This window comes from Theropithecus gelada, chromosome 11, assembly GCF_003255815.1.
Source record: "Theropithecus gelada isolate Dixy chromosome 11, Tgel_1.0, whole genome shotgun sequence".
In the NCBI taxonomy this organism is placed as follows: domain Eukaryota; kingdom Metazoa; phylum Chordata; class Mammalia; order Primates; family Cercopithecidae; genus Theropithecus; species Theropithecus gelada.
Window position 1 is genome coordinate 112,458,257 of NC_037679.1, and position 17,239 is coordinate 112,475,495.

General features: G+C 36.6%; 1 protein-coding gene across 3 annotated transcripts in view; it reads left to right on the forward strand.

The window, feature by feature from the left end:
• Positions 1-17,239, forward strand: part of PIK3C2G (phosphatidylinositol-4-phosphate 3-kinase catalytic subunit type 2 gamma) — a 394,884-nt gene that overhangs the window by 149,274 nt on the left and 228,371 nt on the right. For all 3 annotated transcript variants that reach the window (XM_025401956.1, XM_025401957.1, XM_025401958.1), the window contains one exon: positions 478-572. In XM_025401956.1, the coding sequence (XP_025257741.1) occupies positions 478-572 (95 nt within the window). The remainder of the gene's footprint in view (positions 1-477; positions 573-17,239) is intronic.

Genomic DNA, 17,239 nt, shown 5'->3' on the forward strand with positions numbered 1-17,239 from the left:
AAAGGATTTGGGACTGCGTTATGGTAGTAATAGTTTTGAACTTTTAAGCAAAACCTCAAGGCCTGGAGGTTAATAATGATACACCAGTTGATGATTTCTGTTAAGGCTTTGAATGTGCATTAATTTCATCTCCAAATAGGAAGAAATATCTATGGCTTAATAATATTGTATTTAATAATCCAGGACTTTTTGTGTCAGTATTCTCCCCCAGCACATGGTTGAACTCTACCAACTCCTGCCCTTATTTCTTATCCATAACAAGGAAAGGAAGCAAGACTACACAAATCCAAATGGTGTAATATATGTGTGTTTTGTTATTAGTCATACACCGACTCATAAAACCATGAATGTGTTATTAGCATTTTGTTAAAATGTGCATGCTGTTTTCTCTAGTCTTTTCTCAAGCCTCTGAAGTCCCTCTGTATTCAGGTATAATTTTGTTACTGACAAGTAAAGTAATTGTGTCTCTTACTTCAGGCTGTCAAGTTTGAATGGAACCTTGAGAGTCCTTTAGTGCAACTTCTACTCCACCGCTCCTTGCAAAGCATCCAGGTTGCCCATCGTCTTTACTGGTAAGATTACCTAAAACAGGCAAGGATGCCTTTTTAATTGCCAACTTCTCTATGGGGCAGCTTTAGAGGAAGCAGAAGATTTCTTTACCTTATAATTGATACAGACCGTAAAATTCAGGCAGTTTTGAGTCTTTGTCAATGTTATTTTTATTAAAGAGGATAATTTGCCATCATTTTCAAAATCTACCAGTTGGACAGTTGCTACTGTTAATCAGGAAGTTAAATCCAAACAGAATGTCAAATCTGAATGATACTTTTCTTGTAGCTTTAAATGACAAGTACAATTTGTATAGCTACTCCTTGAAGATTTTAATATAAAATCTAGTTATGAGACTGAATGTTTTTGGAAGAACATGTGGTATAAAATACTTTCTGTGCAATGTTAGCTATAAACCATAAAATCCAAAGGCTAATGTATACTCATTCTGTTGAATATTTCTAGAGCACTAAACTTTTCCCAAAGCATAAATTTGAAATATCATTAGTGAAGAAATAAGACTGATTCATGAGATGCCAGAATTTCTGTAGCAACACCTGAGGATATTACCATTTCAGTTTCCCCATAATTTCTGCCAGAACTTAGCTTCTGTACATCCACCCCACTATTTCTTCACGTACCAAATTAAGATTGTCAAAAGATGCTATTCCTGAGAAGGCTTGTCAGTTGGACAGTTGCTAGTGGAGACTAACGAATGCTAAAGGTGAAGTGGAAGAAGTTCAAGGACCTAGAGTAGCTTGTGAATTTCCAATCATCGGTCAAGTTTGGGTGTATGACTAGAGTAGCTGTACCACATTCTGTACAACAACAGGATATGTGGAAGGGTATTATACCTACCATTTCCTTTACTTTAAATATCTTTAATGTTGCCATTCTCCAATTCCATATGGCATGTCTAACATTCAGGGTGCCTATAGTATGATTGGAAATGGGTCATGATGAGGGGGTATGAAGAGATGGAAGAGAAAGATAAGGGGGGAGGAGAAAAAAAAATGATGATGATGATGATGATGATGATGATTCAGCAGATATGGATGAATCAGAAGAAAATGAGGAGAAAGACAGAGTAGAGTCTTTGATGTTCCCATTCGTAGATGCTGCTGCTCGTGCCTTTTTTAGCAAGCCTTCTTCTGATGGAAGCACTGGGATGATTCTAGTCTGCTAAATAGATTTCTCAATAATGTAAATAACTGCATTATTCTCAGCATATAGCAAGAAAACCAGAATGAAATATTGTTCCAGGCCCTGGGTTCTGTGTGACATTACATCAGGAACTGGATTGTTTTGGTTAGTTTTGTGTTTTTGAAGTAAAGAAGAAAATGGATTGCTTTTTTTCTCTAGCTAAGGGACAGACACTTCTTTCTTTCTTTCTTTCTTTTTTTTTTTTTTTTTTTTTTTGAGTCAGAGTCTCACTTTGTCACCAGGCTGGAATGCAGTGGTGCAATCTCGGCTCACTCGGCTCACTGCAACTTGCAACTCCCTGGTTCAAGCGATTCTCCTGCCTCAGCCTCCCAAGTAGCTGGGACTTCAGGCACATGCCGCCACACCCAACTAATTTTTGTATTTTTAGCCGACTAATTTTTGTATTTTTAGTAGAGACGGCGTTTCACCATGTTGGCCAGGATTGTCTTGATCTCTTGACCTCGTGATCCGCCTGCCTCAGCCTCCCAAAGTGCTGGGATTGCAGGTGTGAGACACTGAGCCCAGCCGACATTTCCTTCTTGTAAATTATTTTTTACTTATAAACATAGAGAAATTGAGAGGGTATTGTTTTGAATAAGGATTTAAAGTGTAGCAGAAATACCGACACAAGGGTAGATAGATACCATGTGACTGAATGAGTCTGTGAAAAGATTTCTTGAAGTTGAGAGTTATTTATAAATGAAACAAAATTTGTAATTAGGCCAATCCATTTAGTGATTTCTTATATTTTGTACTTACAGAGAACTAATTGGCTAAATAACTTGAATGCTAGTAGTTTGTCCTTTCTTACACAATGTATCCTTGAATTTAAAGTCTTTATCATCAAGATCTTGACTTTGAATTTTTCATCACTACAACCTTGAATTTAATTTCAAGTCTTCAACATGATGACCTTGAATTTAAAGTCTTCAACACTATGACCTTTATCATATTATTCACAGAGGCATCATTTTGAAATGTAGTATGTAAAAGTATTTATGGGTTGTTTATTAACAAAAAAATTCTTCACAATGTCTCATGTGGTTTAAAATTGCTATTTCTGTTTTGTTTCTCCGTTTTACACTTGACTATCTAACTTTGTGATAAGTGACATGAATTTTGTGTTAGGATTAAGTATGTTTTCCTGAAACATTGGTTTTTTTGTGATTATATAATTGAGAGTTAAGAATAAAATCCTTCTAATGTTAAAAAATCACATATTAAAAACAAATTTTGGTTCCAATCCTGTTTTTTAAAAAATCAATTTCTCCTATCATCACTTACACTTGATCCTATTGAACATAATGTTCTTTGCATGCTGTTCTTCCTACTTTTCTTTGTATTATTAACCTTGTTGATTCAATTTTAATTTCATAGGACAAAGTTTTAGCAATTATAAGTTTCAATGACCTAAGGATAAAATTAGATCTATGTTTTACTCTCATGAGTGTATGACAGGCATCATTTAGTTGCTTGATTGATAGTTAAGACCACTAAATAACAGGAAAACAGCAAGTCAATATCATTTGGAGTGTCATATTTTTCTGCTTCAAGAAATGTTACTCATAATGAGATCACTCTTCTCATGAAAATCACTCAAGAAGTCATAGCAAAGAAGAGACACAAGGAACTTGGTCAGAGACTGTTTGATGCTTGTTTTCATTTTAAATGCCTAATTTAAAAACCAGAACAATTCCTCTAGCATGTTACTATAATAAAACACGAAATACATTGACTGGCATGAGGCCCTCCCATGAATAGACTCTTATTAAAGCTCTGAATGAAGGCTTATTTTCTTCAGTTTTTCACAAAGCTACTTTGGTGCAAAGGAGAGTTAAGTGGATATACTTTGTGGTGTTCTGCTGTCATACTAAATGTAGGACTCCATTAAACTCAATGTTTAATTCCCTTAAAACTTTACTGTTTTTTGCATGCATTATTAAAATGTAGGCATATTTAAAAAGTAACATAGCCAGATAACAATTTTTATTTTAATATCTGAACAAAAATATAAAAGCATATAAAGTATAAAATATAAAAAAGACAATGTTTTAGGTGCGCGCGGTGGCTCACGCCTGTAATCCCAGCACTTTGGGAGGACAAGGCGGGTGGATCACTTGAGGTCAGGAGTTCGAGACCAGTCTGGCAAACATGATGAAACCCTATCTCTACTAAAAATACAAAAATTAGCTGGGCCTGGTGGCGGCCTGTAATCTCAGCTACTCGGGAGGCTGAGGCAGGAAAATTGATGGAACCCGGGAGGCAGAGGTTGCAGTGAGCCGAGATCGTGCCATTGCACTCTAGCCTGGGCTGACAATGGCAAGACTCTGCCTTAAAAAATAAAAATAAAAAAAAGACAATGTTTTTAAAAATATTTAAAAATATAATAAAATATTAAAGACGTATTCTAATTGACTAATGATTGTTAAAATACTTGCACCACTTCAGTAAGTTCTTCATCTGCTAAAGTTGTATGAAAAGTGATCATTTGAAAGGCAACAATGGGTGCACACAAAGCGGTAAATCAATGCCATACTTACAAATCCATGTAAGTACAAATACGTCATTGTTTCCAAAAAGGTTGGAAGGGAGGTTTTTTTGTGTATAATTCTCATCCTTATGAAAAAAAAGTCAAGCCCATTTTTCCTATCAGTGATTCAAGAAGAAACTAAGAAGGAATAGAAAATAATATATATTATAAATGGACTGTTTGTTTTGAGAGCTTTGTTTGTAAGAATATGAAAAAAGAGAAATAAGAACAAGGAAGGAGTTTTCTTTAACTTTTAAGTTCAGAGGCACACGTGTAGGTTTGTTACATAGGTAAATATGTGTCATGGGGGTTTATTGTGCAGATTATTTCATCACCCAGGTATTAAGCCTATTACCTATTAGTTATTGTTCCTGATCCTCTAAGAGAGAAGATTTAAAAAATGCCTGCAACCCCTTCAAACAAATAAAAATTAAGAATCAGGCAACATGCACTAAGCATAAAATAATATTAATTATATTTAAAATATATCAGAGTCAAAAAAAATAGCTCAAGCCTAGCATCATATTTAGGGAGTGATTGCTTCCATGCAAAATGTTTGTGTTAAAACTTTAAAGATGCAGCTCACATCTCACAATTCATGAAAAAAAAAAATACTCAAAATATCTTTCCTTGAAAAGAATACCTTATTTATGTTTTAAAAAACTAGAAACCCATCAGTCATGAGTTTAATGAGATTTTTTTCACGTGGATGAATTACTGCTTCCTAAGATTCACCATATTCAACACTGAACTAAATATCCTGTCTTGCTCACCCAGGTCTTGAAGTCTTCCTTGTTTCTCACTAACATGACCAATTATTCACCAAGCCCTATAACTCTATGTATCCTCAACAGCGCTCCCTGCTCCACAACTTCCACCTGCCACTATTACTGATCAGAAAGTTGCCTCACCAGATATTGAGCTGTGAATAAGTAAAATTGGAATGAAAACCATCTTGACTACTTGGCATCACTGTGGATAGCCTTTCTAAAAGGAGAAATTGACTTAGGCTCACAGTGAGTCTCTTCCACTGGAAGAGTGAATGTAGGATGAATAGCCCCTATCTTCCAAGGCAAGTGAGGTAACTAGAAGCTTTGTGTTGGAATTTAAAAGCTTTACTTCACAGTTTGCATCCTAAAAAGGTGGCTATAAATGGGAACCATAACATTTGGAGCTTATGCCCAGGAGGCCCCTCCTCCATTGTGTAATAATTAATTACAAAAGCTTAAATGTGGTGCCCCTTTCCGTTTGGAATAGGAAACATTTTAACCACCAGTGAAGTATTGAGTTGAGTGGTGGCCCCAGAGAAGATATATCTGCAGCCTAACCTCAGAAACCTGTGACTTGTGAATGTGACCTTATGGAGAAAAAGGGTCTTTGACGATAGAATTAAATTAATGATCTTGAGATTAGATCCCCCTGGATCATCAGGGTGAGCCCTGAATCCAACTCCAAGTGACTTAATGAGAGGCAGAAGAGGAGAAGACACACACAGAGAGAAGGTTCTGAAAAGGGAGGCATTGACTGGACTGATGCAACCCCAAGCCAAGGAATGCCTATAGCTACCATGGGCTGGAAGAGGCAAGGAAAGTTCCCCCCTGGAGCCTTGGGAGAGAGCACAGCCTTGCTTTCACCCTGATTTTGGACTCTGGGCCTCCAGAACTGTGAGAATACATTTCTATTATCACCAGTTTGTGTTAACTTGTTATGGCAGCCACAGGAAAATAATATACAGACTTTAAGAAGGCCTGGGATGTCACATCATCCAGGAAGCTTTCCCTGATCCTCTCCCAGCCACCACCTGGGATTGAGTATTGCTTCCACATCATGTCCCACAGCATACTGTTCACGACTCTGCCGGACATCATATCACACTCCCTTGACACCCCTGCTGCCTTGTCCCCTTCCCCTCTTAGTCCACAGAGTAGCTCAAGACAGCAATCATGTCACACCCGTCCATGTACCAATCCAGCACAGTGTCTGAAACTCAGTAGATACCCAAAAAATGTTTTAAAAAGTATGAATCCACAGAAATGTCTGTAAGGCCATCCATATTTTCACACACAGTACTGGAAATTCCACGGTACTCAGGGAATATGAAATCAGGCACTGTCAAAGGCACCGCTGTGCGCCTCTACCTGGCTGCTGCACCCACTCCCGTCTGCTGCAGTGACGGCTAACTGAATACAGCCCCTTCTCTGCAGAATGAGCCTCTGATTCCATAGCCCCCTGGCCTACGAAGTGGGAAAATCTCGAAGATATAAATTACATTCCAGAGCCTCCCCATAAATCAGATCAAGGTTAGACTTGACCGGAGATCTCATCCTTATTAATTCCTTTCTCTTCCCTATAATTCTGCTGTGACTCCCTCACAGGATTTTTCCTAAAGAGCACTCCAGTAAATCCCAAACTGTGAAATTCTGTCTCACGCCCTGTTCCAGAGAACCTGACTTACAATAAGTATTTGTTATGGAAGATAAAGAATTCAAATATGTGTTTTTAGAAATTGGAGCATCAGTATGCTATGGGTTATATTGTAGGTAGAACAGCAGTATTGCAGTCTTTCCCACTCCTCCTACCAAGTCTGATTGAACAAATTCCAAGAGAGAACCAATTGGAATGAAAAACTCGCCTGTAGGAAGCCATTTTATAACACAACTCCTTTATAAAGTGTCACTTAAGGTGCATAATGCAAAAATCTCTTCAAAGTGTTCCCTTCAAAGTATGGGGATAACCTGAGATGAGGCTCCCATTTGCAAGCTCTATCAGTGTAAGGATCTTTTGTTCTGCTTTATTCACTGATATATCACACGTGCCTAGAACAGTACTTGGCACTTCATAGACATTCAATAATTTACTATTCAATGTATGAATAGGATTAAGTTTCCTGGACCCAGCTGTGCACATGCATACTTATGTCAATAGGGGGCGGAGGAGAGCTGCTTCAGAGGTCAACTAAGAGCTGGCCTGGCTAAAGCAATTCCAGGAGACTGACCTGATCAGAAATGAGGCAATGGAGAGGGGCCGGGCGCGGTGGGCTCAGGCCTGTAATCCCAGCACTTCGGGAGGCCGAGATGGTCGGATAGAGCGAGACTCCGTCTCAAAAAAAAAAAAAAAAAAAAAAAAGAAAAAGAAAGAAAGAAAGAAAGAAAAAAGAAACGAGGCAATGGATATCACTAGTGAAACCAAAACTGGAGAGGAGGGAGAATGTGAGCAGAAGTCCAGGACTAACCAAGTCAGGAGTTAGGGCCTAAGAACAAGTTGATGGAGCAGCATCTTCTGTACCAGTTGAGAAAACCACGAAATGAATTAAGCCAATGTTGTCTCTGGTACAGGGTATTAAATGACCATATCCTGTGACTTTCATATGCTATCCATAAAACTGAGATGATCCAAAAATCTGTCCATTTATTTTTTAAAAACAATCCTCCCTACACTTTTTTTATCTAAAATTTTGAGGCAATTTCTCAAGTCACAGATGACTTTAAATAAAGCAAGAAGATGTGGAAATTTGGTGTCACGTGATTCGAAGTCACAGTTGTCTCTCTCACCCCCTCTCCACAATACGTATCCCCTAATGCCTGAAATTCTCTCATTTGCAAGTCACTCCTTGAGGTTAAGTATTGCTTTCTTCCAGCAGTTCTCTTCTAATATGAAAACATATATATATTCTGAACCTAATGCTTATGGGAATTAGTTTATCATTTGTTCATTAATGTGACAAACATTTTGGACACTGTTGAACTATTAATGATAAAACAAAGGATGATCCTTGCCTTAAAGAAGCTCAAGAGCAAACATATTAGCATCCAGGCAGGAGGAAAGAGCCCACTGGCCACGTGGCAGGGACAGAGCAGAGAGAGGAAACTCAATAAATTTTGTCCACTTTACAGTTTTGCCTATGACCTGTTCCAAATAAAAGCAGAGAGGCAAGGCCGGACATCCAGTGAATAAAAAAGTCTGCGTGCTCCCATTCTGTCAGTTTTAAATACTGATAAAGGCTTACAAATGAATACACAAAGGAGGTAAATGCTCTCTTTTTCTGCTTTGATGTCTGGAACACTCCCCGAAGCAAGGGGAAAGAGCTGTACTTCAGGGAAGTCTTGCAGAGCAATAGGGCACACATGATACAGAATCGATAGGGGGCTTTAAAGCCTCGGCCCTTTACCTCTGAGAATCATTATTTTGCAACTAATTTATCTTTTTACCTTTACAATGTAATAAATAATGAATTATTGCTTCATTTTTTGTAAGGGAAAGATATGTCTCACTGACTTTTAATATTGATCTGCTGTAATCATCTTTCCACCCTGTTGTTCTCATAAATGTATACACAGGATAGAATCCCTACTTTCAGCAACTTGCTTAAACCAAAAGTAACTGTTCTCTATCCCAACCAACCTGAAGAAAAAGAGGCAGATAGTGGTAACAAGGTTTCCTTTGTACACAATAATCTGTAAAATCCATCAGCATAGTTTTCCAGTTAAGGCATAATACAGGCACAGTTGTTTTTGTTTGTTCTATTTCTATTTTATGCAATAGAGGTTTTATATAGTTCCTTTAATAAAAAGATTTTTAAAATACCATACAATCTTTAAATTAATTTGGTGTCAGTTAAGCCCTATTACTGCTATTAAATACTTATGAAAATAGAATCTTATACACACTTCTACCACAAATCAAAGCAAAAGCCAAGAAAAGAGCTGCATTGTCAATGTATCACTGGTTTTAAGGGAGGAGACTACCCCTCATATTGTCTTACACCCAATTTCTGCCTCCAAAGAAAGAAGAAGTAAAAACTAAAAGGCAGAAATGAAATCCACAGGCAGACAGCCCGGCGCCGTGCCCTGGGCCTGGTAGTTAAAGATTGACCCCTGACCTAACTGCTTATGTTATCTATAGATTCCAGACATTGTATGGAAAAGCATTGTAAAAATCCCTGTCCTGTCCTGTTCGATTCTGATTACTAGTGCATGCAGCCCCCAGTCATATACACCCTGCTTGCTCAATCGATCACAACCCTCTTATGTGGACTCCCTTAAAGTTGTGAGCCCTTAAAAGGGACAGGAGTAGCTCACTTGGGGAGCTCGGCTCTTGAGACAGGAGTCTTGCCAATGCTCCCAGCCGAATAAACCCCTTCCTTCTTTAACTCGGTGTCTGAGGAGTTTTGTCTGCAGCTCATCCTGCTACAGTTTAAATCATTTTTCCCTCAAAATCTTCTATTTTGTTAAGAAAAAGTGAAGAGTTATGGAAATGAACATTATATATATACATAATGAACTCAAATGTTGAAACTTGGACCCACCCAGGCCTTTGGGAACTGAGCTTCCTAATCCACTGTCCAGCAATTTTTCATTACAATAACCACATCCAATTACATCATTGCTTCCTTAGATAGTAATCTGGTTTCCCTATAATAATGTTAGTCCCCTACTGTCATAGTTTATACTAGGGATTTGGGTTAAGTCCTTGAAAAGCAGTATTATAGTGTTTAATTATTTGTTATTTCTCAATCAGACTGACTTTGCTCTAGCCAACAAAAAATATGGTTGACAAAAAGGCATTCTGTTTAGAAATTATTCTTGTCTTCTAATAATATTTGAATTTGGCATCCAAAAGGAATACACTAACAGATACTCATAGAGTTACAGTATTTTGAAGTCAAATGGAACTTGAAGGATCATCTGCTATCCCAGAAAGGGATCTCAACATGTTAAGTGATTTTTCCAATGACAATCATCTAGCTGATTAAAGAATTGAAATTAAAATACGTTTATGGTATCTCATGCTGAATTCATATTTCTTTCTAATTCAACATCTACTTTCAAAAAGTATAATTTGAAGAATTCATGAAATGTTTATTTTTTCTATCAACAATTAGGAACTCATTCAAGTACTGAAGATGTGACTCCTTTTTTAACTTAAGAGCAAAACTGAAAAGAAAACGATGTTGCAAATTGAGATATTTAAAAGCTCAAAATTGTTGCCCTTAGTTGTTGGCATGACTCACAAGTGCTGTCAATTGTAAATGTTAATGAGTAGTTATATATGAGAGGCCCACTAACATTGTATCCTTGAAGGAGCTTTGAAGTAGATAGTAGATTGTTTCCAGAATCTTTCTTTTATAGTGTCTAATTGACATTTAAAATATTAAGTGTGGCTGGGCGTGGTGGCTCACGCCTATAATCCCAGCACTTTGGGAGGCCAAGCTGGGTGGATTATGAGGTCAGGGGTTCAAGACTAACCTGACCACATGGTGAAACCCCATCTGTACTAAAAATACAAAAATTAGTCAGGTGTGGTGGAAGGTGCCTGTAATCCTAGCTACTCGGGAGACTGAGGCAGGAGAATCGCTTGAACCCAGGAGGCAGAGGTTGCAGTGAACTGAGATCATGCCACTGTACTCCAGCCTGGGTGACAGAGCTAGATTCCATCTCGAAAAAAATAAAAATAAAAATAAAACATTAAGTGTGCTCTTTTAGTTTTAGTATTAAACCATGAGTGATGATACCAATAACTGAGTAATCTACTTAATAGACTCACTTTGTACTTATTTTTCAGCAGTTTTCTCAAAAATACTATTTAATTAAGCAACTACCAATTATGCTAATGCAATTAAGTCACCCATTTCATCAAGTTAAATGAGTTAGAAAATAAATCCCTCTAGGATGGGAAAGAACATGACAATAATAAAATGTAGGCAAATGAGTCTTTGGTTTCTGTCCAACTAAAAATACACAGTAAGCAGTAGGGTACAGGCCTGAAGGACTGGGAAAAGATCTGAGATGGTGACAGAAAATTGAATGTCATCAGCTCGTTGATGGGACTTACTCAGAATCCTTTCATCTCATGGCTCAGTCATTCCCTATCCTCATCCATCAGTGCTGCAATAACAGAATATCTGAGAAATAAACAACAGAAATTGTCTCTCTTAGTTCTGGAGGCTGAAAAATCCAAGATCAAGACGCTGGCAGGTTTGGTGTCTGGTAAGGGCCCAATCTCTGCTTCCAATATTGCTTCCAATATTGCACCTTGAACACTGCATCTTCCAGAGGAAAGGACTGTTGTTCCTCACGTTGTAGAAGAGTGAAGAAAAGCAAACCCACTTTTGCAAGACTTTTTTATAATGGCATGAACCAATTCATGAGTGAATGGATCCTGAACATCTTCCATTAGACCCCCACCTCTCAATACTGTTGCATTGGGGATTAAGTTTCCAGCTCATGAATTTTTAAAGGGAACACATTAAAACCATCACATCATCTAAATTAAGAACTCTCAAATATATTCCCTGACCCAAATAAGATAGAATCATAGCATATAATCATAGAATCATAGCATCATGTTGGAGATACTTTTAGATGCTTCTAGCAGACATCACTTTTGTCTATATTCCACGGGCCAGAAGTCAGTAATAATGCCCCACCTAACTGCAAGGTGGCAAAGAAAAGTGGTTCATGTATGTATATATACAGAAGCAAAATGAAGTTTAATTTGGTAAACCCATAGCAGTTTCTGCCATACAGGTAAAAGAGCACAGATTATTCAAGAAATCTGTCCATAAAGTGGTAGAGGAATAGAACATGAAAGAAAAGCCAATATCTGCCTTTCCATATATTAGTTGGCTTTCTTTTCAAAAACCAAAATTAACCTTAACAGACAAAAAAAAGACTACTAGCTAACTACTCCAGTAAGAATCATCATTTTAATAGACATCCTCTAAAAATGTCTTTAGCTTTTGTCCAAAAATTTTACAAATAATTCCAAGATATTTAACCTATGGGTATATTTTATAACCAGTTTTTTTTTTTTTTCTGGAGGACTCATTATTAAGATATTTATGTAACTATGGTATATGACTGGCATCTCAGCTCAAGAAGTTCAAAATTGAATTCAATATTCCTCCCCTCTACCCTTTCAATTCTTTCACCCACCATTCCCAAACTTTTAAAAATACAAAATGCCCTAGTTTACAGCCATTACTAAGATACCGAACACAGAAAATCTAGAAGACATTATTCTTACCCAATAATCTCTATTTACTTATTTCTTAAGTCTTGATTCTTTTTTTCTCATAAATTCGTCTTTAATTTGCCCTTTCCTTTCTACTTTATAGCTAGCACCTTTGGTATCATCTACTTGGAGTGTCACTACCGCTTCCAGGCTGTTTTCCTTCACTTTTGTTCTTGCCTATCCCCAGTCCATCCATCCTCCACACTGCTCTCAGAATAAGCTACACATGTAACAACTTGATCCCAAACTCATAAAGTGGGCTTCAGGTCATGGGTAACCTCCAGCTGGTTAGCATAATTTCTTAATTCCAGTTTCCTCTTACGACAGAGTTTAGAATTAGACTATGAGATCCATGTTAAGAGAGAATGGATTTTCTCTCTTAACATGACTTGGCAATGGAGCGTCATAGTTTCCACTTTGCCTATCTCCCATCCCATCTTGTAAGCCTTTCTACATCCAAATATGATTTTTTTTTATTATTCTCAAGTAATTACTCAAATTCTCAAATTTTTCATGCCCTGATGACTTTGCACACAGTTTTCCAACTTCTTGAAATGCAGTTGTGCCCTTGTCTCTCTATATAGAATCCTTTAGGACTCAGCTCAAGATTTTATCCTCTTTGAAGATGTCTCTGACCTTGGCTCCCTTGTACACATCTACAATACAGTTCTTAACGTATTTCATACTCTACTTCACCATTTCCCTTCCTTCACTTGAAGATACTTCTTCACATAAAGATACTTAGAGCTGCAAGTAACAAAAACAAAAACAAAAACAAAAAAACCCTGATTCAACTGGTTTGCAGTGATATGAAGAATTAATTATTTTATCTCACATAACAAGAAGCTCTTCAGTGGAGTGGTTCCAAAATTTATTATTGCAGCGGCTCACTGATTATGTCATAATCAAATTTCTTTCCATCTTTCTGCTGTGCCATCCTCAGCGCGTTGACTTAGTCTACTTCACATCATTGTTACAAGAAGATTAACATGGTGGGTCTCACATCCATACGTGATTCCATGCAGCACGAGTAAAGGGAATGTCTCTTCCTCAGTTAGAAAATTTTTCCGTAAACCCCAAAGCTGAGTTAACTTCTCATATTATTTGCCAGAATTGGGTCCCTTATCATGAACCCATCACATGACCAGATGGCAGTCTGATGACTCAGCTTACATGATTGTTTAGCATATTCAGAATTTATCTCTAAATTGGTCATCTTCCTTTAAGGTTTTTAATATCTGAATAAAAGCAGATTCTTTTTGCAGACATGAAGGGGAGAGTAGATTTGGTATAGACCAACTCTATGTTTCTCCTCTGCGCTGTAAGGACAAAACTTAACCATCCATCCTTAACATAGAACATTGCACACAGTATACAATTCATTCAATACCTATCGAATGAATAAAAATAATCACGCCACATCATACATGTGTATGGCCTAGAGGTTAATTTACCTTGACTACTATCCTTAAAACAGCAGGCAATCAGAACAAGTCATATTACAAAAGATGTATTTTTCTCATTTTAAAAAAAAATGGACTGTCTAGGTCTCTGGAATTGGGTGAAGTTGAGTTAAATGACTTACAGAATAATCTGACGTTCTGAATAAAGGTTTTTGAAACAATATCAAGTGTTACATTGATCCCATTCATAGTGTGAGTTGTTTCATACTGATTTAAAAATGATGTTTATTAAACCCTGATTGAAAATGTAAGACTGCATCCAGTTATTTGACAAAAAAAAAAAAAAAAAAGTGTTTTCTGGGGAGGCCTTGCTAAGCAACCACTTACCATCTTTTAAAATACAATTTTCTACATTGAGAGTCTCTATGAGTGTTGGGGAATTACTAAATAGTTTCTGATTTTTTCTGACTTCTCTATTCTCCACTTTTCATTTTGTTTTCCGGGGCTGTGAAGGTTCAGAGTTCTTCGTATTTTGTATTAATTAATGGATAAGACTTTTATTTTCAGGCTCCATCTTAATTTTTTGTATCTTTGTTCATGAAAAGATTGCTCCTTGAAAATGTTGAATGGGGATTTTTGTTACTTTTCTTCTAATTCAATTTTACACTTCATTTGTATACAATTAATATTTATAAGAAAATGACAGTTACTTTCTTGTTTCTTGTCTAAAGAACTTCATATGTGTTGCTTTTATTGTAACAAAACCAAGACTTGGATATTTCAATCAAATACTTGTTACATTTAATAATTTAGAATTCTTGTACTTGCTTTGGTATGTATGATTTATTTTTGACCATTGAAAAATGAACAGCTTCCACAGATAGTGACTTGTCTTCAGACTTGACAGTCGACCTGATACACTAACCACTCCTGACAGAATGTCAGATAATTGGGTTATCTTGCTTGGGTTTAGTTATCTGAAGTTGTTAAAGGGAAGAACCCTAATGTACATGTCACTTTCCTTGTTAAATTGGGCACTGGGCACATATGTTTCTGAGAGAGCTGTAAATGTCATTAATTTACCAAAATGGTGAAACTTCTGTTTTCTTCCAACCAAAATTTATGATTATTTTAAAAGAAGCTGCTGCTCAGTAAACTGTTGACATAAATTGATTGATGATGCTGAAAATCACACAAGACAGTCTAGATAATCAATTACGAGATATTGTAGGGACAGCTGCATAAGTAGACTGGTAGACTTCGGTGAACAGAAGCAAGAAACTGCCTAGGAAGCATATTGAGGAAAGAGAGTTTTATGTTAGTCATTCATTCTTTAATTCAAGTATCTATTATCCCAGTTTTTGTTGACTGCCTACTATGCACATAATATATAGCTCTTGTGGAGGAGATAGAAAATGTAAATAAGTTATAATAAACATGGATCAAGGAATGTATATTTTTTAAGTCTTCTAGATATTTCAGGCAGCTACCACAAACACTAGAGTCATTTTCCCAACCCTTTTGTCTCAATAAATTAATTTTAAACATTTTATTTAGTGATTTTCAAGTCTTCCTTGACTAGATTGTAAACCTGAATTCAATGTATTTATCAACAATTATTTATTCTTGGACATAATTGTGTCAAGTGTCTACAGACCCCTTTCCAGGATCAAGAAATTTCAAGAACAGAATTGGTGATCAGACAGTGACTTGGATAATCTTCTGGAAATTTTTACTATTCTTTCTCTGCCATAAAGAAAGGAATATTAAGGTTTAAGGTTAAACTGTAGACTCTAGTGTGGCTCTGACTGAGAGAGTGTTGCTAAGAATTCTAATCATCTAACTTTTCTGCCTTGACTACTCCTTCTTGTCATGACAAGATTGTCTTATGGTAGACATAGTATAGTTAATGCTAGATGCTATGGTAGTCATTTCAAATATTACTTCATTAATTGACAACAATTCTTTAGTCTCCATTTCTCTGAAAAATATGAATACTCAGAAAGGCTAGGTATACAGAGCTACTAAGAAGAAGAGCTAACATCTGATCCTGTGCTTTATACAATAGTACCCATCAATCTACTTACATATTATGAAAGCTATAAAAATAACAATAAAAGATAGAATAATGTAATAGAGGAGAACAAGATTTGGAGAAAAACATACTTGAAGAAAAATTTCAACTCAGGCCTCTCCTAAGCTGGGTGGTCCTTGAAAAATTATTCAGCCTCCCTGATCATCAATTTTATTACCTATACAAGAAATACAATTGTGCTTAACACATTTATTATTAAACATATATATGATATATAATATGTATATGTATTTATACCTTCGAGAGTATGTTTTTGGAGTCATTTAGAAAGGATAAGAAGTATCGCCAAAGTTTCAGTTCCCAAAGTTATATCACAGATTACTAATTACATGGAATTTGGATCTCAGATTCCTGACATTTGACTCCTGACTCCTACCATTGCATTGCTCTTCTTGTGTTATCCTAACTGCACATTTAAAATTTAAGTTTAATAATAGAGTTTGAGGCTGGGTGCGGTGGCTCATGCCTGTAATCCCAGCACTTTGGGAGACTGAGGTGGGCGGATCACGAAGGAGATCAAGACCACGGTGAAACCTCATCTCTACTAAAAACACAAAAAATTAGCCGGGTGTGGTGGTGGGCGCCTGTAATCCCAGCTACTCAGGAGGCTGAGGCAGGAGAATGGTGTGAACCCAGGAGGCGGAGCTTGCAGTGAGCTGAGATTGCGCCACTGCACTCCAGCCTGGGCGACAGAGCAAGACTCCGTCTCAAAATAACAATAATAATAATAATAATAATAGAGTTTGAAATGAGTAAAAGGAGTAATAGAAAAATCATTGTATAAACAAACTAGTTTCTGGACCTGTTGAGAAAAGTTTTTGAAACATTCTAAGTGTCAGAACAAGTTGGAAATATATATGTCATTTAGTGTCAGAGAAATTTAACATACAGAGAAATCTAGCAAAATTCACAGATCGCCAGTTGATACACATTTATGCATTTCAATAACCAACACATATTTCACTCATCTGTCTGCTAGTATAATACAGATCAAGAAAGTACAAGTAAAAGTCTTCATCAATTTCTTAGTTCTTTTAAAGGGTTATTTAATGTATTAACCCTATTATATTGACGTTACTATTCACGCTAAAATAGAGTTGAGTGTTAGAAACTCCACCTCTGACTTCTTCAGGTTCATCAGACCACTCCACAATTTGACTTCCTTTCCCACCAACTTTCTGAGTCACTCATGTATGTAACTGGGGTAATTTCTCTTCTCACTCTCTGTATATAACAAATCACTTGTGAAATGTCTCATGAATCAATACCCTTTCTTTATCTGACATCATTTCCTTACTGCTAGTGCTATATTTTTTTACTTTGTCTTCCTAATTCAAGTCTCTATCCATACCGTATCATTATCGATATTGCTTTAAAACTAAACAATGATTTTTCAGTGTCTATAGTACAAAGATCAAATTTATTAATCACATACCATGTATAATG